The sequence below is a fragment of the Mauremys mutica genome, chromosome 1 (assembly GCF_020497125.1).
Source record: "Mauremys mutica isolate MM-2020 ecotype Southern chromosome 1, ASM2049712v1, whole genome shotgun sequence".
NCBI lineage: Eukaryota > Metazoa > Chordata > Testudines > Geoemydidae > Mauremys > Mauremys mutica.
Genome location: NC_059072.1, coordinates 372,604,754 through 372,624,645, shown reverse-complemented (window position 1 = coordinate 372,624,645; position 19,892 = coordinate 372,604,754). Strand labels below are relative to the sequence as shown.

General features: G+C 42.4%; 1 protein-coding gene across 1 annotated transcript; it reads left to right on the top strand.

The window, feature by feature from the left end:
• Positions 1–15,710: 15,710 nt before the first annotated feature.
• On the top strand, positions 15,711–18,804 carry LOC123357277 (olfactory receptor 52E4-like). The gene is made up of 2 exons (XM_045000600.1): positions 15,711–15,843; positions 17,739–18,804. Exon 2 carries the CDS (start codon positions 17,800–17,802, stop codon positions 18,802–18,804), a length of 1,005 nt encoding a protein of 334 aa, XP_044856535.1. The 5' UTR covers positions 15,711–15,843; positions 17,739–17,799.
• The last annotated feature ends 1,088 nt before the right edge of the window (positions 18,805–19,892 follow it).

Below are 19,892 nucleotides of genomic sequence, written 5' to 3'. Positions count from 1 at the left end.
TTCTGTTCACAGATGTGTGAATAGCCATCTGTCTTAGATGACTAGGACAAAACAAATCCTGTATCTTGTCCGGGGATAGACTAGCTGTCCTTCACGTCCCTTATAACTCTATGGCTCTATCATTCCATGATGTAAAATCCTAGTGTAGACCCGGCCTTAGTCACACACACGTCTTTTGGCTTAATCCAGAGGTAACCGAGTTAAATTTAATGGGTCTGTGTTTTACAGGTGGTCAGACTGAATGATCAAATGGTCCCTTCTGACCTTAAACCCTATGGATCTATTGATAAAGAAAGTAGATCAGGCATTTATATTTAATGTGTCTCATAAAATGAACAAGGGAACATTTAGTTAAATTGAAAGTCTGAACATAAAACATTGAGAAAAGAAAATTGCTACCATAATTCATATTTGACTTGTAGAACTCCTTACCGACATTATTGGAGCAAAGAGCATAGAAGAATGGGATTCACAAATGGATTGGCCATTGTAGGTGGTCCTTCTGGCATCACCTGTAGTTAAGGCTGTCTGACATCTTCCATTTCAAGACCTCATTTTCAGTTGCTTATAGGTTTGCAAAATTTTTGGAGTTTGGACTAAAATATCACATGTTGGGTGTCTGCTTTGAGAAAAAATGTTTTTGTTTTTTTTGGTTTGTTTTTGTTTTTTTAAGTTTCAGGCATAACAATTCAGCCGACTTCTTGATTAAAGCTAGGAGAATTATGAGCCCTAGCATCTCCAAGCTTTCCAGCAGATAAAAGTCAGGTAACAGCCCCTGTCCCTCTACCCCATTAACAGAGAGAGCCCTGAAATCAAGATGAGCATGTGACAGTGTCTGTGCATTAACAAATGGTTAACTCCTGACATCTCTCCTCAGTTCTTGTTCTAAGAGGGGTTTTCCTCACTGGGGCTTGAACAAAGTACAGGCCGTGTCTCAGAATTTGGCCTTGTTTTGCACATCTACTAACATCTTTCTTCCTGAAGGATTCACTCTGCCACTGAAATGCACCACCATGAAGCTGAAGTCCATCCGGCAGGATGAGCAGGGGTGCACAGAAAAGAGTGACATTTTGTCCAGTGATTCTTTAGCAAACCCATCACTTATGGGCTCTGGGATGTTTCATGGTTGTGCAGAGTGGAAAGGACCACAGACTTACTCTCTATCCCATCAAACCCACCTTGCAGAAGGATTGTCGATCGGGTGAGCTCCTCAGCAAGAGATGGGTACTAATGAATTATGAGATGGAAGTGTCCTCCCTAGGAATGCACCTCAGGTATCTGTGACCGACACCTCTCTCAATCCAGCATCTGCGGCAGCATCCAACGCCTAAGCCAACACACTGTGTGCACAGTTTATAATATAGCTCTGTGTAATCCCAGGGAGGTTCGATCAGACTCTAAAGGACAAGGGAGCATCTGAATGTGAACAGGCTGTAGACAAGCCTGTCTCCACTTAGGTGCTAATTATCCAGCTTTAGAAGTAAACAATGATTAAGGAACCTTCCCAGAGGGAGATGAGAACCCTTGGGCTCTGTGCTGAGTCAGAGAGGAATTGGCTGCTCTGTACGTTTGTGTGTATGTATTTAAAAAATATAGTTAATGAGTAAGGAAACTAGGGATAATGCCCAACTCTCCAGAAGATCTGATGTCCTGTAAATTTTCAGGATAGATGGGTAGATAGTAGACAGAGAGACCTGGAGAAAGTTGACTAAGAGGAGACACAAGCCCTTAGAGCAAACAGATGGGGTTGTTGCTGAGGGATCAGAGATTAGTACTTCTCATCAGTAACTATCATCAGACTGTGTAACACATTTCTCTGATGGATCTTCAAAACACCCAGCAAAGGAAAGTCACTCTGAACCATCCCCATTTCACTGACTAAAGAACTGAGGCACCGGGACACAAGACTTTTCCAAGGCCACAGAGACATGGGCTGACAGTGTCCTGACTTCCCTTTCAAAACCACGATCTCTCTGGCAGTAAGTGACCACATGAAAATGGGGAAATGGACTCACAGTCTTTCAAGGCCTTTTCACAGGAGGGGGGAAAGCAATTCCCTGGGTTTCAACATGGACCTGGGGACCGCCGATCCCTCTGGCAAATCAATCTGGGCCCCCTCTCTCACTGCGAGGGTGTGACAAGCTGCAATCCTCTCAGGTCTTGCACTTACACAGCTATACACAGACAGGGACGCACCCAGCTGCAGGTACATGAATGATTTCACCAGCCAGCCATGAACTAACAATACAGAGGCTCCAGCCAGTTCCCCTCAGCTCCCCAGCCTAGGACCCCAGAGCTGTACCGTTTTCCCCTTGTCAGGAGCCTGTCCAGTGGAAGTTTATTTCCCAGTCTGCTCCTCCCTCAATGTGGAGAGGACAATACATCAGCCTGAGCAGATTTCCCTTTTACGTTTCAAACAACATCCTGTATTAAGGAAAAAAATATAAAACAGATTTATTAATTTCAGAAAGATCAATTGTTTACGTGATTATAAGTAATAGTGTAAAGAACAAAGTTGAAATCTGGGAAATAAACAACATCACATTCTAAGTTCTATACACTAGACAGGCTTTGAATCAAGCAGTGTGTCACCCTGATGGTACAAACAATCCACCAATCTTCCATGCACAGGCTAGAAATCCCTTCAGCCTGGGACCACAGCCCCAGTTCAATCCCAGTTTCTAACATCTTTGGTGAGAGTGAGGCCAAGTGATGATGTTACTTTCACATTTTATAGCTTGTGCCATGTAGAGGGAACTTCATTATTCCAAGCAAAAGGCCCCAGCACAGTTAATGGAAAAGAACAGCCGCAAGATGGAGTCCAGTGTCACATCATAATCATATCACCAAAGTAAATATTGGGGTGCCCGGGTGTTGCTCTGCAGCACAGAATGTCACATCTCCCTCCTCAGTTTACTGCAGGGGTGTGTGACGGGTTGGGTCACAGAACCCCCCTTGGGAGCTGCCACCTGATGTGCCAAGACTACTTCTGCTCCTTCTCTCCCTGCCAGCTCGGGACCCCAGCACCCTGTCTTGCTGAGCCAGACACGCCCGTCTGCTCCAACACAGAGCCAGGGTCTGAATTACTCGTCCCAAAGCTGCAGACTTAACTGAGAGCAGCTCACAGAAGTGTTCCTGTCTTTAATACTCAGATGCCCAACTCCCAATGGGGTCTAAACCCAAATAAATCCGTTTTACCCTGTATAAAGCATAAATTGTTCACCCTCCATAACACTGATAGAGAGAGATGCACGATGTTTGCCCCTCCTCCCAGATATTAATACATACACTGGATTAATTAATAAGTTAAAAGTGATTTTATTAAATACAGAAAGTAGGATTTAACTGGTTCCAAGTAGTGACAGACTGAACAAAGTGAATTACCAAGTAAAATAAAACAAAATATGCCAGTCTATGTCTAATCCTGCTCAATAGAGATAAATTCCTCACCAGTTCCAGAATGCTCCCTTTTACAGATTAATCTGCTTTTAGGCTGGGTCCAGGAATCACTCACACCCCTTGCAGTCACTGTCCTTTTTTCCAGGTTCTTTCAGGTATCTGGGGGTGGAGAGGCTCTCTCTTCAGCCAGCTGAAGACAAAATGGTGCGGTCTCCCCTGGGCTTAAATTGACTTTCTCTTGTGGGTGTAGATTCCCTCCTCTCTCCTATGCAAAGACCAGCTCCAAGATGGAGTATTGGAGTCACCTGGGCAAGTCACATAGAATCATAGATACATAGAACTTAAGATCAGAAGGGACCATTATGATCATCTAGTCTGACCTCCCGCAAGATGCAGGCCCCAAAAGCTGACCCACCCACTCCTGAAATAATTATCTCCCTTGACTCAGCTGTTGAAGTCCCCAAATCCTGATTTAAAGACTTCAAGTAGCAGATAATCCTCCAGCAAGCGACCCCTGCCCCATGCTGCGGAGGAAGGCGAAAAACCTCCAGGGCCACTGCCAATCTACCCTGGAGGAAAATTCCTTCCCGACCCCAAATATGGCGATCAGCTGAACCTCGAGCATGCGGGCAAGACTCTCCAGCCAGACACTCAGGAAAAAGACTTTCAATATCCCAACATTGACCCTCGGTACTAATTACCAGTGGTCGCACGTTATTGACCTATTGACTAAATCACATTATGATTTAGTTCCTTATCAGCCAAGCCACATTCCTGGGAAAGCCCAGATGTGGACTGGTGTCTCCAAGTTCATTGTTGGCTTCAGTGTTTCTGGATGGGGCACTTACCGAGAATAGTCTTTTCTCAGGAACCCGACCAACTGCTTCACTACAGCCTACTTAGAATCAAACAAGTATGCAGCCAATATTCATAACCTTGAATACAAGAATGATACATGCATACAGATAGGATTAATAGATTCAGGAGGTCATGACCTTTACAGAGATATGTTACATGGCATACGTATCATAAAACACATACTAGTTATGTTATATGTATATATAGATTTCTTCGAAGAACACACAGTCAACCTGTGAAGCTCTTTGACAGAGGATGGTGTGAAGGCCAAGACTATTACAGCTTTCAAAAAGAACTAGATGAATTCACGGAGGATAGGTCCATCAATGACTATTAGCCAAGGTAGGCAGACATGATGTCCCTTGCCTCTGTTTGCTGGAAGCTAAGAAAGGTTAATGGGGAATCATCATTTGAGAAATATCTGTTCTGTTCATTCCCTCTGAAGCATCTGACATTGATCACTGTTGGAAGACAGAATACTTGGCTAGAGGGACCTTTGGCCTAACACAACACAACCGTTCTTAAGTTCACTGAAGAAGGAAATGGTGTGAAGATGCTGTGTTGTGATTTCCTGAATCTGGGTATCTCTTCTGCTGTCTAAAGTAGAGAAATTTTTTAGCAACTTGTGAATGGGGTTCCAGGGGACCCCATTCTGATACTGCTCAATTAGGGCAAACTGCAAAGAATGGGGAAGACAATCTTCCAAACGGGGGCTTATTCTAATACTTGGATTGACCAAGGCAGAAGCAAAACAGCTTTCACAATGCTTTACTGCTTACACAGAAGCCAAAACACAGTTCCCTTAAAGCCACCCAGGCTTGGGCTTCCGACCAGACAGCCAATTCAAGTACGATGATGATTATTGAAAATCTTCCTCATCATATAATGAAGTTCTACCAATCCCAAAGGATTATAAACAGCACCACCCAGGGGAATGAATATTTCAGATATTACTCAAATAATCACTTACAGCCAATTCTTATTAACTAAACTAAGATTTATTAAAAAAGAGAGAGTAGCGATGGCTGGCCTCAGAGTTCCACAGAGTTCTTTCAGAATTAGTCAAGAGATTATAGTCCAATGTTAAAATATTCATTATCAGGGCGATTCAGGATATAACTGGAGACCAGAGTCTTGTGACTTAAGCTTCCCCTGATGATGCTTAAGCAGATCTGAGATAAAAAGGATCAGGTTCCAAGAGCCCTTTATACAGTTTGGTGGCAGCACAACAGTCCTTGGTTGAACAATAGGCTTTTGAAGTAACCTTCTATTTCCTAAACATCACTGGTAATTAACTACCTGGATTAACATAAGGTTATTGTCCATTAAGCAGTTTATAGAGAGTTCACAAGAAACTTTAAAGAGACATAATGAAAATGAGATTATTGCACCCAAGTTCCATCTAATAATATTTCCTTTTCATCTCTGATTTAACTGAATACAGCTCTAGACAGGAATCATTTGGTTACACTGTTAACCTCTAACAAGCTGTCGGTAAACAGAGACTACTAGAGTCAGTAACGTCTTCCAGTTCTTTAATAATACAAGTCTACATGACAAAGCTCTAGTCTCTCAAAGATGAAATGGCCCAAATTACCATTTACATACTTTTCTAACCTGTCTCTAAAGGGTGAATCTGGGTCAATAGCCTGCAAGTTGCTTAACTCTTTCTGGCCATGTGTCACACAACCACTTTTGCAAAGCTTGGGGCTGTTTGGTTTAGCAATCATGTGAACCAAAAAGGAGAAACTGGAAACAGCGTGCGCCCAAGGGGGAGCTCTGGGAAGAGTGGGCTGAAGCAATTGGAAATGTCTATTTGGGGTCAGGGAGAGAGTTTGTGTGTCCGTTGGAAAGTGCTCCCCAGAACGGCAGAGACAAGGAGTCCCTCTTCTAATGGGTTTTGTCCCCCCCATCTCTCTCTCTTTCCTTGTTTATTTAGGTCCAGCTCTCTCTTTCCTATGTGATTCATCCCCCCACACACGTACCTTCCTCTTTCTGTCACTTCTAATTCCCTGGCCATTAACAGCTAGACTCCTGCAGCTGTGGTAACCTACAGTCTAGCCTACTTGCTTCCCTATATATCTTTGCTCATAAGTTTCTTATTTTCTTATGGGTTTGTTTATTTGTTTCATTAATAAGTTTACAGATTTATATTACATATTACATATATTACATATATTACCTGTAACACAAGGGACCTGTCGGCCACATCCTGTATGTTGAGCTAAAGCAGGTAGCAGATATGAAATGGTTTGGGGAAAAGTGCAGCCAGAACCTCCTGTTGAAGTTGTGGAGGAGTTGGGACAGAGGCTGCAACCTTGCACATTGTAGATAGGCATGTGTAGATAGGGTCTGCCTCATGCCACAAATTGGGCAGGCATCTGGAATGCGGGTGAACTTGGACATTTACATGCTTGTGCTCATGGCTCCATGAAGGAGCCACCAAGCAATATCCCCACTGGGCCGTGGGACCGGAGTGGAGTAATTTCTGGCCCACCGGGGTTCCTCACCCTCTAAAGGTGGTTCTATGTCTCATAGACTCATAGACTTTAAGGTCAGAAAGGACCATTATGATCATCTAGACTGACCTCCTGCACAATGCAGGCCACAGAATCTCACCCATCCACTCCTGTAACAAACTCCTAACCTATGTCTGAGTTACTGAAGTCCTCAAATTGTGGTTTGAAGACCTCAAGCTGCAGAGAATCCTCAAGCAAGTGACCCATGCTCCCTGCTGCAGAGGAAGGTGAAAAACCTCCAGGGCCTCTGCCAATCTGCCCTGGAGGAAAATTAATTCCCGACCACAGATATGGCGATCAGTTAAACCTTGAGGAAGACTCACCAGACAGCACCCAGGAAAGAATTTTCTGTAGTAACTCAGATCCCACCCCATCTAACATCCCATCACAGACCACTGGGCATACTTACCTGCTGATAATCAAAGATCAATTGCCAAATTAATTGCCAAAATTAGGCTATCCCATCATACCATCCCTTCCATAAACTTATCAAGCTTAGTCTTAAAGCCAGTTATGTCTTTTGCCCCCACTGCTCCCCTTGGAAGGCTGTTCCAGAGCTTCACTCCTCTGATGCTTAGAAACCTTCGTCTAATTTCAAGTATAAACTTCCTAGTGTCCAGTTTATATCCATTTGTTCTTGTGTCCACATTGGTACTAACCTTAAATAATTCCTCTCCCTCCCTAATATTTATCCCTCTGATATATTTATAAAGAGCAATCATATCCCTCCTCAATTATCCCTCCTCTTTACCTAGAATAAAAGGAGATTAGTCTGTAAAAGGGAGCATTCAGGAACTGGTGAGGAATTTATCTCTATTCAGCTAGATTAGACATAGACTGAACATAAGAACATAACATAAGAACATAAGAATGGCCGTACCGGGTCAGACCAAAGGTCCATCTAGCCCAGTATCTGTCTACCGTCAGTGGCCAATGCCAGGTGCCCCAGAGGGAGTGAACCTAACAGGCAATGAACAAGTGGTCTTCCTCCTGCCATCCATCTCCATCCTCTGACGAACACAGGCTAGGGACACCATTCTTACCCATCCTGGCTAATAGCCATTTATGGACTTAGTCACCATGAATTTATCCAGTTTCCTTTTAAACATTGTTATAGTCCTAGCCTTCACAACCTCCTCAGGTAAGGAGTTCCACAAGTTGACTGTGCGCTGCATGAAGAAGAACTTTCTTTTATTCGTTTTAAACCTGCTGCCTATTAATTTCATTTGGTGACCCCTAGTTCTCGTATGATGGGAATAAGTAAATAACTTCTTCTTATCCACTTTCTCAACATCACTCATGATTTTATATACCTCTATCATATCCTCCCTTAGTCTCCTCTTTTCCAAGCTGAAGAGTCCTAGCCTCTTTAATCTTTCCTCGTATGGGACCCTCTCCAAACCCCTAATCATTTTAGTTGCCCTTTTTTGAAACTTTTCTAGTGCTAGAATATATTTTTGAGGTGAGGAGACCACATCTGTACCCAGTATTCGAGATGTGGGCGTACCATGGATTTATATAAGGGCAATACTATATTATCCGTCTTGTTATCCATCCCCTTTTTAATGATTTCTAACATCCTGTTTGCTTTTTTGATCGCCTCTGCACACTGCGTGGACATCTTCAGAGAACTATCCACAATGACTCCAAGATCTTTTTCCTGACTCGTTGTAGCTAAATTAGCCCCCATCATATTGTATGTATAGTTGGGGTTATTTTTGCCAATATGCATTACTTTACATTTATCCACATTAAATTTCATTTGCCATTTTGTTGCCCAATCACTTAGTTTTGTGAGATCTTTTTGAAGTTCTTCATGGTCTGCTTTGGTCTTAACTATCTTGAGCAGTTTAGTATCATCTGCAAACTTTGCCACCTCACTGTTTACCCCTTTCTCCAGATCATTTATGAATAAATTGAATAGAATTGGTCCTAGGACTGACCCTTGGGTAACACCACTAATTACCCCTCTCCATTCTGAGAATTTACCATTAATTCCTACCCTTTGTTCCCTGTCTTTTAACCAGTTCTCAATCCATGAAAGGACCTTCCCCTTTATCCCATGACAACTTAATTTACGTAAGAGCCTTTGGTGAGGGACTGACATGTTTTATTTTATTTTACTTGGTAATTCACTTTATTCTGTCTGTCACTACTTGGAACCACTTAAATCCCACTTTTGTATTTAATAAAATCACTTTTTACTTATTAATTAACCCGGAGTATGTATTAATACCTTGGGGGAGGGAGCAAACAGCTGTGCATTTCTCTCTATCAGTGTTATAAAGGGCGAACAATTTATGAGTTTACCGTGTATAAGCTTTATACAGGTTAAAACAGATTTATTTGGGTTTAGACCCCATTGAGAGTTGGGAATCTGAATGTTAAAGACAAAAACACTTCTTTGAGCTGCTTTCAGTTAAGTTTGCAGCTTTGGGGCGAGTAATTCAGACCCTGGGTCTGTGTTGGAGCAGACAGGCGTGTCTGGCTCAGCAAGACAGGGTGCTGGGGTCCCAAGCTGGCAGGGAAGGCAGGGGCAGAAGTATCTTGTTACATCAGGTGGCAGCTCCCAAGGGGGGTTCTGTGATCCAACCATCACACACCCCTACAGTAAACTAAGGGGGGAGATGTGACATTCTGCGCCCCAAAGCAACACACTGGCATCCCTATATTTACCTTGGTGATATGATAGTGATGTGACGCTGGACTCCATCTTGTGTCTGTTCTTTTCCAGTAACTGTGCTGTGGGCTTTTGCTTGGAATAATGAAGCTCCCTCTACATGGCAGAAGCTATAACATGTGGAAGCGACATCATCACTTGGCCTCACTCCCCCCACAACTCAACATCAAAGACGTTAGAAACTGGGATTGAACTGGGGCTGTGGTCCCAGGCTGAAGGGATTTCTAGCCTGTGCATGGAAGATTGGTGGATTACTTGACCCATCAGGGTGAGAGACTGTTTGATTCAAAGCCTGTCTAGTGTATAGAACTTAGATTGTGATTTTGTTTATTTTCCAGATATCAGCTTTGTTCTTTACACTATTACTTATAATCATGCAAACAATCCATCTTCCTGTAATTAATAAATCTGTTTTATATTGTTTTCCTTACTACAGGATGCTGTTTGAAACGTAGAAGGGAAATCTGCTCAGGCTGGTGCATTGTCCTCTCCACATTGAGGGAGGGGCAGGCTGGGAAATAAACTGACACTGGTCAGGCCATTGGCCAGCGCAAGACAGAACAGCTCTTGGGTCCTAGGCTGGGGAGATGGGGGGAGCTGGAGGGAGCCTCTCTATTGTTAGTTCATGGATGGCTGGTGAAAGGTTTCATGTAACTGCAGCTGGGTGTGTCCCTGTCTGTGTGTGGCTGTGTAAGTGCAAGACCTGCAGATGTTTACAGCTTGTCACAGCCTCACAGTGTGAGAGCAGCAAAGAGTCCTGTGGCACCTTATAGACTAACAGACGTATTGAAGAATGAGCTTTCGTGGGTGAATACCCACTTCATCAGATACACTCACGAAAGCTCATGCTCCAAAATGTGTGTTAGTCTGTAAGGTGCCACAGGACTCTTTGCTGCTTTTACAGATGCAAACAAACACGGCTACTCCTCTGATACTTGAGTGTGAGAGGGGGCACAGATTTGTTTGCCAGAGGGTTCGGCGGTCCCCAGCTCCATGCTGCAACCCATGTAATTCCTTTCCACCCCATCTCAGTGAACAAGCCCTGCAAGACCGTAAGGCCATTTCCCTGTTGTCATGTGGTCACTTACTGACAGAGAGACCCTGGTTATGAAAGTCATGTCTCCCTATGCCTCAGTTTACTGCTCAATGAAATGGGGATGGTTCATAGTGACTTTCCTTTGCTAAGTTTTGATGATCCGTCAGTGAAAGGTGATCAACAGTATAGTGATAGTTACTGATGAGAAGTACTGATCTGTGATCCCTTAGCGACAGCCCCATGTATTTGCTGTAAGTGCTTGTGTCTCTTCTTAGTCAACTTTCTCCAGGTCTCTCTGTCTACTATCTACCCATCTATCCTGAGAATTTCCAGGACATCAGATCCTCTGGAGAGTTAGGCATTATCCCTAATTTTCTTTCCCATCAACTATAATTTTTAAATACATACACAGAAATGTACAGAGCAGCCAATTCCTCTCTGACTCAGCACAGAGCCCCAGAGTTCTCATCTCCCTTTGGGAAGGTTCCTTAATTACTGTTTACTTCTAAAGCTGGATAATCAGCACCAAAGTTGAGACAGGCTTTTGTACAGTCTGTTTACATTCAGAGCCTCCCTTGTCCTCTAGAGTCTGAGCAACCCCCCCCTGAGATTGCACAGAGCTATATCATAAACTGTGCACACAGTGTGTTGGCTCTCAGCGTCGGATGCTGCTGCAGATGCTGGATTTAGAGAGGTGTCGGTCACAGAAGCTGACGGGGATTCCCAAGGAGGACACTTCCATCTCGTAATTCACAGGTACCCATCTAATTTGCTAAAGAATCACTGGCCAAAATCTCATTCTTTTCTGTGCCACCCTCTTTATCCCATCTGATGGACTCCAGCCCCAAGGTGGTGCATTTCAGTGGCACAGTGAATCCTTTAGGATGAAATATGTTAGTAGATGTGCAATACAAGGCCAAATTCTGAGACTATGGCCCGTGCTTTCCTCAGGCCCCAGTGAGGTAAAATTCCCACTGGAGCAAGAACTGAGTGCAGATATCAGGAGTCAACTGTGTGTTAAAGCACAGACACTGTCACTCTCTCCTCTTCCATATCCTCTTCTATTAATGCGGCAGAGCGACAGGGTCTGTTACCTGACTTTTATCTGCTGCAAATCTTGGAGCTGCTAGGGCTCCTGCTAGAAAAGTAATTAAATTTTTTCAATATGGATAACACATATTTCTCCTAGCTTCATTCAAGAAGTCTGCTGAAATGTTATGCCTGAAATTTAAAAAAAAAACACAATTATTCTTGAAGCAGACACCCAATATGTGATATTTCAGAACAAACTCCAAAAATTTGGTAAATTTATAAGCAACTGGAAATGAGATCTTCTAATGGAATGTGTCAGTCAGCCTTAACAACAGGTGATGCCAGCGGCACCACCTACAATGGCCAATCCATTTGCATCCGAAGAAGTGAGCTGTAGCTCACGAAAGCTCATGATGAAATAAATTTGTTAGTCTTCAAGGTGCCACAAGTACTCCAATCCATTTGTGAATCCCATTCTCCTATCGTCTTCGCTCCAATAATGTGGATTGCAAGGAATTCTACAGGTCAAACAGGAATTATGGTAGCAATTACCTTGTCTCAATGTTATATGTTCACACTTTCAATTTAACTAAATGTTCCCTTGTTCATGTTATGAGACACATTAAATATAAATGCCTGATCTACTTTCTTTATCAATACCTCCATAGGGTTTAAGGTCAGAAGGGACCATTTGATCATCCAGTCTGACCTCCTGTAAAACACTCTGTTACCTCTGGATTGAGCCGAAAGATGTGTTTGTGAGTAAGGCCTGGTCTTCACTAGGTTTTCACATTAGAGAATGATAGAGCCATGGAGTTATAAGGGAACACAAAGGACAGCTAGTCTATCCTCTGACAAGATGCAGAATTTGTTTTGTCTTAGTCATATAAGACTGATGGCCATTCACACAACTTTGGAAAACCTCCACAGAAGGAGCTCCTATGACTTCCCTGGGAGTCTGTTCCATTGGCCTCATGTACTTAAAGTTCGGAAGATTTTCCTGAAATTTAATTTAAATCTGCTAGGCTGGAATTTGAACCCATTGCCTCTTGTCCTGCCGCTCTGTGGTAAGACAGAATAACTTTCTTCCACCTTTCTGTGGCAGCCTTTCAAGTGTTTGAATACCACTATCCTGTCCCATTAGTCTTCTCTTTTCCAAATAAACATACTGGTTCCTTTGGCTTGCTCATACAGTTTGCATTCCATCCCTTGTGTAACAGTATTTGCCTATGGATCCTTTCCAGGTTCTCTACATCCTTTCTGTTAATTGGACACATAACTCCAACTGAGACCTAACCCACACCGACTTCTGCTAATATAACTGAACTTTGCATTTGCATTTTTTGAAACATTTTTCCTAATGTCCAACCTAAACCTCCCTTGCTGCAATTTAGGTCCACTGCTTCTTGTCTTCTCTCAGAGGTTAAGGTGAACACTTTTTCTCCCTCTTTGTAAAAACTTTGTAGCTATTTGAAAACTGTTATCATTCTCCCCCCTCAGTCTTCTCCTTTTCAGACTAAACAAGCCTATCTCTTTCATTTTTTCCTCACAGGTCATGTTTTCAAGATGCCTAATCATCCTTTTCTCCAGTTTTTCCAGATCATTTTGAATGTTTATCTGATTCTCCAAAGACATACAACCCCTCCCAACTTTTATTATCTGGAAACATAAGTGCACTCTCTGTGCCATGATCTAGATCGTTGATGAAAACATTGAAAAGAACGGAACCCAGAACTGATCCCTGCAGAACCCCACTTGTTAGGCCCTTCCAGCATCACTGTGAATCATTGATAACTACTCTCTGGGAGTGGTTTTACAACCAGTTATGCACCCACCTTATAGTTGCTCCATCTAGGTTGTATTTCCCTAGTTTCCTAATGAGAAGGTTATGCGAGACTGTATCAAAAGCTGTACTAACATCTAGATATACCACATCTACTACTTTCCCCACATCCACAGGGCTTGTTACCCTGTCAAAGAAAGCTATGAAGTTGCTTTGACATGTTTTCTTCTTGACAAATCCATGCTTATCACCTTATTATTTTCTAGACGTTTGCAAATTGATTCCTTAATAAATTGTTACATTATCTTACCTGGTACAGATGTTAAGCTGACTGGTCAGTAATTGTCTGGAGTGCCCTTATTTCCCTTTTTATAGACAGGCACTATATGTGCTCTTTTCCATTCTTCCAGAATCTCCCATGTCTCCCATCACTTTTCAAAGATAATCGCTAATGGCTCAGATATCTCCTCAGTCAGTTCCTTCAGAGTATTTTAGGATGAATTTCATTCTGCCCTTGTGACTTCAAGACATCTAACTTGTCCAAGTAACTTTTAATTTGTTGGTTTCCGATTTTAGCATCTGAACCTACCCCATTTTCACTGGCATTCTCTATGTTGGGTGTCCAAATACCACTAACTGCCTTGGTGAAAACCAAAATATATAAGTCATTAAACACCTCTGCCATGTAGCCTGATTTGGGGTGTGTTAGTAGTGTTGATATAATTTATCCACTTAATTTTAATTTTGATTGTTTTAATTAATTAAAAATATTAATAATAATTATTGGATATTAATTAGTATGGGTTTGGCTTACCAATATGTTTGATCAGAAGATAAACTTCATCCTGACAGGCTTCACAGAGTTTATAAAAGGAACTTCGGGGTTATGACAGGAGCTTACACTGAGACAAATATAGTCATAAAGACCTTTTTATTTAAAATCAATGAAATGGTAAAACAGTTCAGGATTACAGAGTTACAAATATCACAGTTCTTTAAGATATATATATTTATGATTTATGCAAAGTTAATTAATACCCACACTCTGGTGTAGCAGCACCTTGGGCGTTTTCACACCTCTGGCAGAGGAAGTTACTGCAAAGTTCTTTGCTTTCTATTTTAACTCTGTATGCTATATGCTTTAACTAAAATAAAATATAAGAGAGATTAAATCCCTTTTCACTTACAGTTTTGAAAAGAAATAATACTACGGCCTCTTAATAGTTAATAGCCAGCGTAGATGGGTAACATCAATACGTAGATGAGGGTGGAGGCGATGAAGAGTAGACAGGAGCAGATAGATGGGTAGAATTGCCTGTCTAACGGTGAGCTGTCTCACCTTTTTACAGAGCATTAGTCGGAAATCCTTCCTTCTATGCCCAAATTTCATCTTTCCCCCACGGAAATATTAGGGTACATTTGCCCCATAGGCCAGTATGTATGTGTGTATGAATGACAGGTATGTACGAATTTGTGGTGTACTTGTTAGATTTGTGGGCAAAAATCTCCTTTTTCCATTCCTTACTGTTATTGGTTCAGTTAAAGGACTCCAGACATCTACGTAGGTATTTTGTCTATTATCCCTTTTCTGAGTAAGGGTCCCAAAATGTGCTGAAGTTGCAGTAGCGTCACATACAGGATGTTTGACCTGTAGGTCTCTTGCATTGCAGCCACTTATTCTTAATATAAATCTATAAGCCTATTACATCAAATACTTAAATTTATAAGAAAGATATTTATACAGACCCGCAGTTTAATCCTTAGGGCTACAGACATTTCCACATTTCTTGTTATTTAGTAACAGACCTACCCTGTCCTTGCTCTTCCGCTTGCTTCTAATGTATTTGTGGAATGTTTTCTTGTTACCCTGTTGTCTGTAGTTATTTTGATCTTTTCTGCTTTGGCTTTTCTAATTTTGCCCCTACATACATGTGTTATTTGCTAATACTACACCTTTTTAATGTGACTTTGTTTCCACTTTTTGTAGGATCCTTTTTTGATTTTTAGATCATTCAAGATCTCCTGGTTAAGTCATTGTGTTCTCTTGCCATACATCCTATTTTTCCTATGCAGGGGGATAGTTTAGTCTTGTGCTATTAATAATGTCCCTCTGAAAAAATACCTGTCTTCTATTGTTTTTCCCCTTAGACTTGCTTCCCATGAGATCTTACCTAGCATCTGTCAGAGTTTGCTCAAGGCTGCCTTCTTGAAATCCATTGTCTTTATTTTGCTGTTCTCCCTCCTACCATTCCTTAGAATCGTAAACTCTGTCATTTCATGGTCACTTTCCCCTAAACTGTCTTCCATTTTCAAATTCTCAACCAGTTCCTCCTTCTTTCTCAAAATCCCATCTAGAACAGAATCTCTCCAAGTAGGTTTCTCCAGCCTCTGGAACAAAAAATTCTCTCCAGTATATTCCAAGAATGTGTTGGATAATCTGTGCGCTGGTGTAGACAGCATGAGATGAATTCTTCCATCGACCTAGCTACCACCTCTCGGGGATTACCTGTGCTGAGGGGAGAACCCTTCCATCTGTGTAAGTAGTGTCTATATTGAAGCATTATGGCAGCACGGCCGTAACATTTTAAGTGTAAAAAACCCTTCAAGGAGATCTTCCAAAAAACAACATCCAGTCTGGATCTGCTAACATGGGGAATTGGAGAATTCAACACTTCCCTTCTCAGTGTGTCCCAATGGTTAATCACCATCACTGCTAAATATTTGGCCCTAATTTCAAACTGGAATTTACCTGGCTTCAGCTTCCAGCCGTTTGGTCTCGCTCAGCCTTTCTCTAGTAGATTACAGAGCATGTTATTACCCATGATTTTCTCCCCATGAAAGTCTCTGCTTGATCATCTTTTTGATAAGTTAAGAGATCTATATCTTCAAGTCTAACAATCCAGCATTTTCTCTATCCTCCAGTCATTTTTGTGGCTCTTTTCTGCACCATCTCCAAGTTTTCAACATCTTTTTTTCAAATGTGGACCCCAGAACTGGATGCAGTTTGTTTCACCAATCCATGTGCAGAGGTAAAATCCTTTCCCTGCTCCAACTCACCAACTCAGTATTTTCCACTACTAAATCAAAGGCCTCTGAGAAATCAAGGTTTGTTGCATCAGCGTCGTTCCCTTAATCCACCAAATGTGTACCCTTGATCAACCAATGTGTACTCTCATAAAAGATGAGGTTTATTTAACAAGATCTGATTTGCATAAACCCTGTTGGTGATTGGCAGTACTTACATTTCTAGACTTTTTTTAACTAATCCCATAACTGCTTTTCCATTTTTTCTTAACCTTGTCAATTTTTTTATTTAAAAAAATCCTTTTACATTTTAATATTTTACATTTAACACAGGAATTGACATAAATCCTTTCGAGGATTTCTCTTGTTCTCAATATACTTAACAAACTCCTTTTTGTGATCCACAGCCCTGCAAACATGGAGTTTTCCCTGATGTCTTAATGTTCCTTATCAATTTTCTTATCTTCTGATTTCTATTGCTGGCCAGCTATTTTCCCTTTTTCCTCTTTCTTACATATTGCTTCCCTCCCTCTAATTGTTGCCTTCCCTTTACCACTAAACTGAGTTTTTACCCAAAGTTGTTCACTTTGTTGACTCTGGAATTGTGAGTTTTCTGATATCTAATAAAATGTTATCAAAGAATTACCAATATTCATTCATATTTTTCTGTCTATATTTTTCCTCCCAATCAGTTTTGCTGACAATTTTCCTCATCTTTAGGGAATTAGTCCTCTTGGAGCACTAAGTATCTATCGACAGTACTGGCTGGGAACTGTCCATTTGAATGTAAATCAGTTTCCTTTTTTATTTTCCTCTCCTATATCATATGCTTTCTTCTTTGTCTGTTGTGTAACCTAAAGAGTCCCAGACTTTTCTATCCTTAATAGAGACTGGGTGACTAAAACTGAACACATCTTAAGGGTCTAAATATTGTTTTGTTTTGTTCACTGATGCAAATGAGCAGGTGTTTCTCTTGAGCTGCTGTCAATGGCACCATTGTCTTTTCCCTGAGGTATGTTCTAGTGGGGATGTTTCTCTCATCTCATGTCTTTGCAAAAGTCCCGCCCCCTCTGAGTTTGAGCAACTGGATGAATGGAGAACTCCCATCAGTATGTACTCCCTATCCTGGCTCTCATTGCATTAAAGAACCATGATAGATAACCAGTATCCACACTTGTGTTTCCTGCTGGTGCCTATTAAGGTTCCCCCATCACAAAGAGTAAGAATTATTAATGCACCATACAAACATGGAATTGTATTTAGTAGGGTCATTGTTCAAAGTTATTTTCTCTGAATAATGAAAATGTAATTTTTCAGTGTGTGAAGAGAGATCAATCTGCTTCTCCCATGACAACAGCCTCCACTACTGCATGCAGTGTCTCATATTAATGTTGTCTCTCCATGTAGGGCATTTCTACTGCGACCCTCACCCGAGATCCTGGGAACACACAGAAAGTCAGGAGAGCATATGCTAAATGCAGAAGACACCTTATGCCTCAGAGTTGGACATTTTCTCCCCTACACCATGTCAGATTCTAACAGAACCGACTTCACCAATCCCTCCAGCTTCATCCTGCTTGGCATTCCTGGCCTGGAGGCTGCCCATATCTGGATCTCCATTCCCTTCTGTGCTATGTACGCCATAGCTGTGTTGGGAAACTTCACCATCTTGTACATTGTGAAGAGGGAGCCGAGCCTCCATGGGCCCATGTTCTATTTCCTCTGCATGTTGGCCGTCAGCGACCTGGTATTGTCCACATCCACCCTACCCAAACTGCTGAGCATCTTCTGGTTCAATTCCAGGGAGATCAGTTTCAGTGCCTGCCTCACCCAGATGTACTTCGTTCACTCCCTCTCAGGGATGGAGTCTGGAATCCTCGTGGCCATGGCTTTTGATCGCTACGTGGCCGTCTGCCATCCCCTGAGACATTCCACCATCCTGACAAACTCTGTTGTGGTCACAATAGGCCTGGCCGTGGTGCTGCGCAGTGGCATACTCGCGTTGCCCTATCCCTTATTGGTGAGGCGGTGGCCATATTGCAGAACCAACATCATCTCCCATTTCTATTGTGAGCACATTGCTGTGGTGAACTTGGCTTGCGCTGACATAAGCATCAATAGTTACTACGGCCTGTTTGATCTTCTCTCTGTGATCGGAATGGATGCATTTTTTATCGCCGTGTCCTATACTCAGATCCTCCGGGCCATCTTCCGCCTCCCCACAAAGGATGCCCGGCTCAAAACTTTTGGGACCTGCATCTCTCATCTTTGTGCCATCTCAGCTTTCTACATCCCAGATTTATTCTCCTCTCTCATGCTGCGGTTTGGTCACAATGTGCCACTGCACTTCCTCGTTCTCATTGCCAGTGTGTACCAGCTGGTGCCCCCTATGCTACACCCCATCATTTATGGGGTGAGGACCAAACAGATCCGGGGCAGGCTGCTCCAGCTCTTTACTCATAAAGAGACCTAAAAGTTTCCTCCTTGTGCTCTGGCTTTCTTATTGAGCTCTGTGTAGAGATGGCTGTTGCATGGTGCTGGGTTCTCTTCCTTGAATCACTTCCTGGACAGACAGAGAGACATTAAACCCTGTCCTGTCCTTGCTGTGCTGTGTCAATGTGATGAACTGGGGAGTCAGTCTATGTGCACTACACTGGGTGGCCGCCTTTCTAATTGCTGGTAGATGGATCCCTGCAATTGCAATCTTGCCTCATCTCTGCTTTTAAGCCTCGACCCTGCTGTGTGTCTTCTCCCCAAGGCTCTGTCCCTGTCACTTGTTCCTGTCTTCCCCTCCCCCTGTCAGCTGCGACCCAGTCATCTCTAAAACCAATGTGTTGTCACATCTTATGGCAAGTGACATAAGGGGCACTGGTTAATGTTGATTCGTAATTTGTTACCAACTCTGCGGAGAGAGAGACCCCGTCAGGATTCCTGGGATCTATCTCAGCTCTGAGAGCGGGGTGGGGTATAGTGTGTTACAGCAGGAGGCAGATACATCTTGGTCTAAATGAGAAGATCAGAATGGCCATTGTCAAGGTGTCACCCCCACTCTGAACTTTAGGGTACAGATGTGGGGACCTGTATGAGATAACCCCTAAGCTTATTTACCAGCAAGCTGCCACCGCCAAGCGTGTTCCAAATCTTAGGGGAGAGCCACTTGGAACTCTGCCTTCCCCCAAATTATTTCCCCAGTCTTTATCCCCCTTTTCCTGGCAGGATTGAGACTGATTCACCTCCCACCAATTCCTGGTGAGCCCAGATCCAAAAAACCCTTGATCTTAAAACAAGGAAAAATCAATCAGGTTCTTAGCAGAGAACTTTTAATTAAAGAAAAAGGGTGAAAGGAATATCTCTGTGAGATTAGCATGCAAACTACTGTCACAGACAACAGATTCAACCCACAGAGGATGTCCTTCTGGGCAAAAACCTTAGTTACACAAAGACACCCAATTTGATTCTCTGTCTTATGCAAAACGAAGTCAAAAAAAATAACCATAATCTAATACATTCCTTCTCTAACCACTTACTATTTTTGAGAAATGTTAGATGGCTGATTCCTGG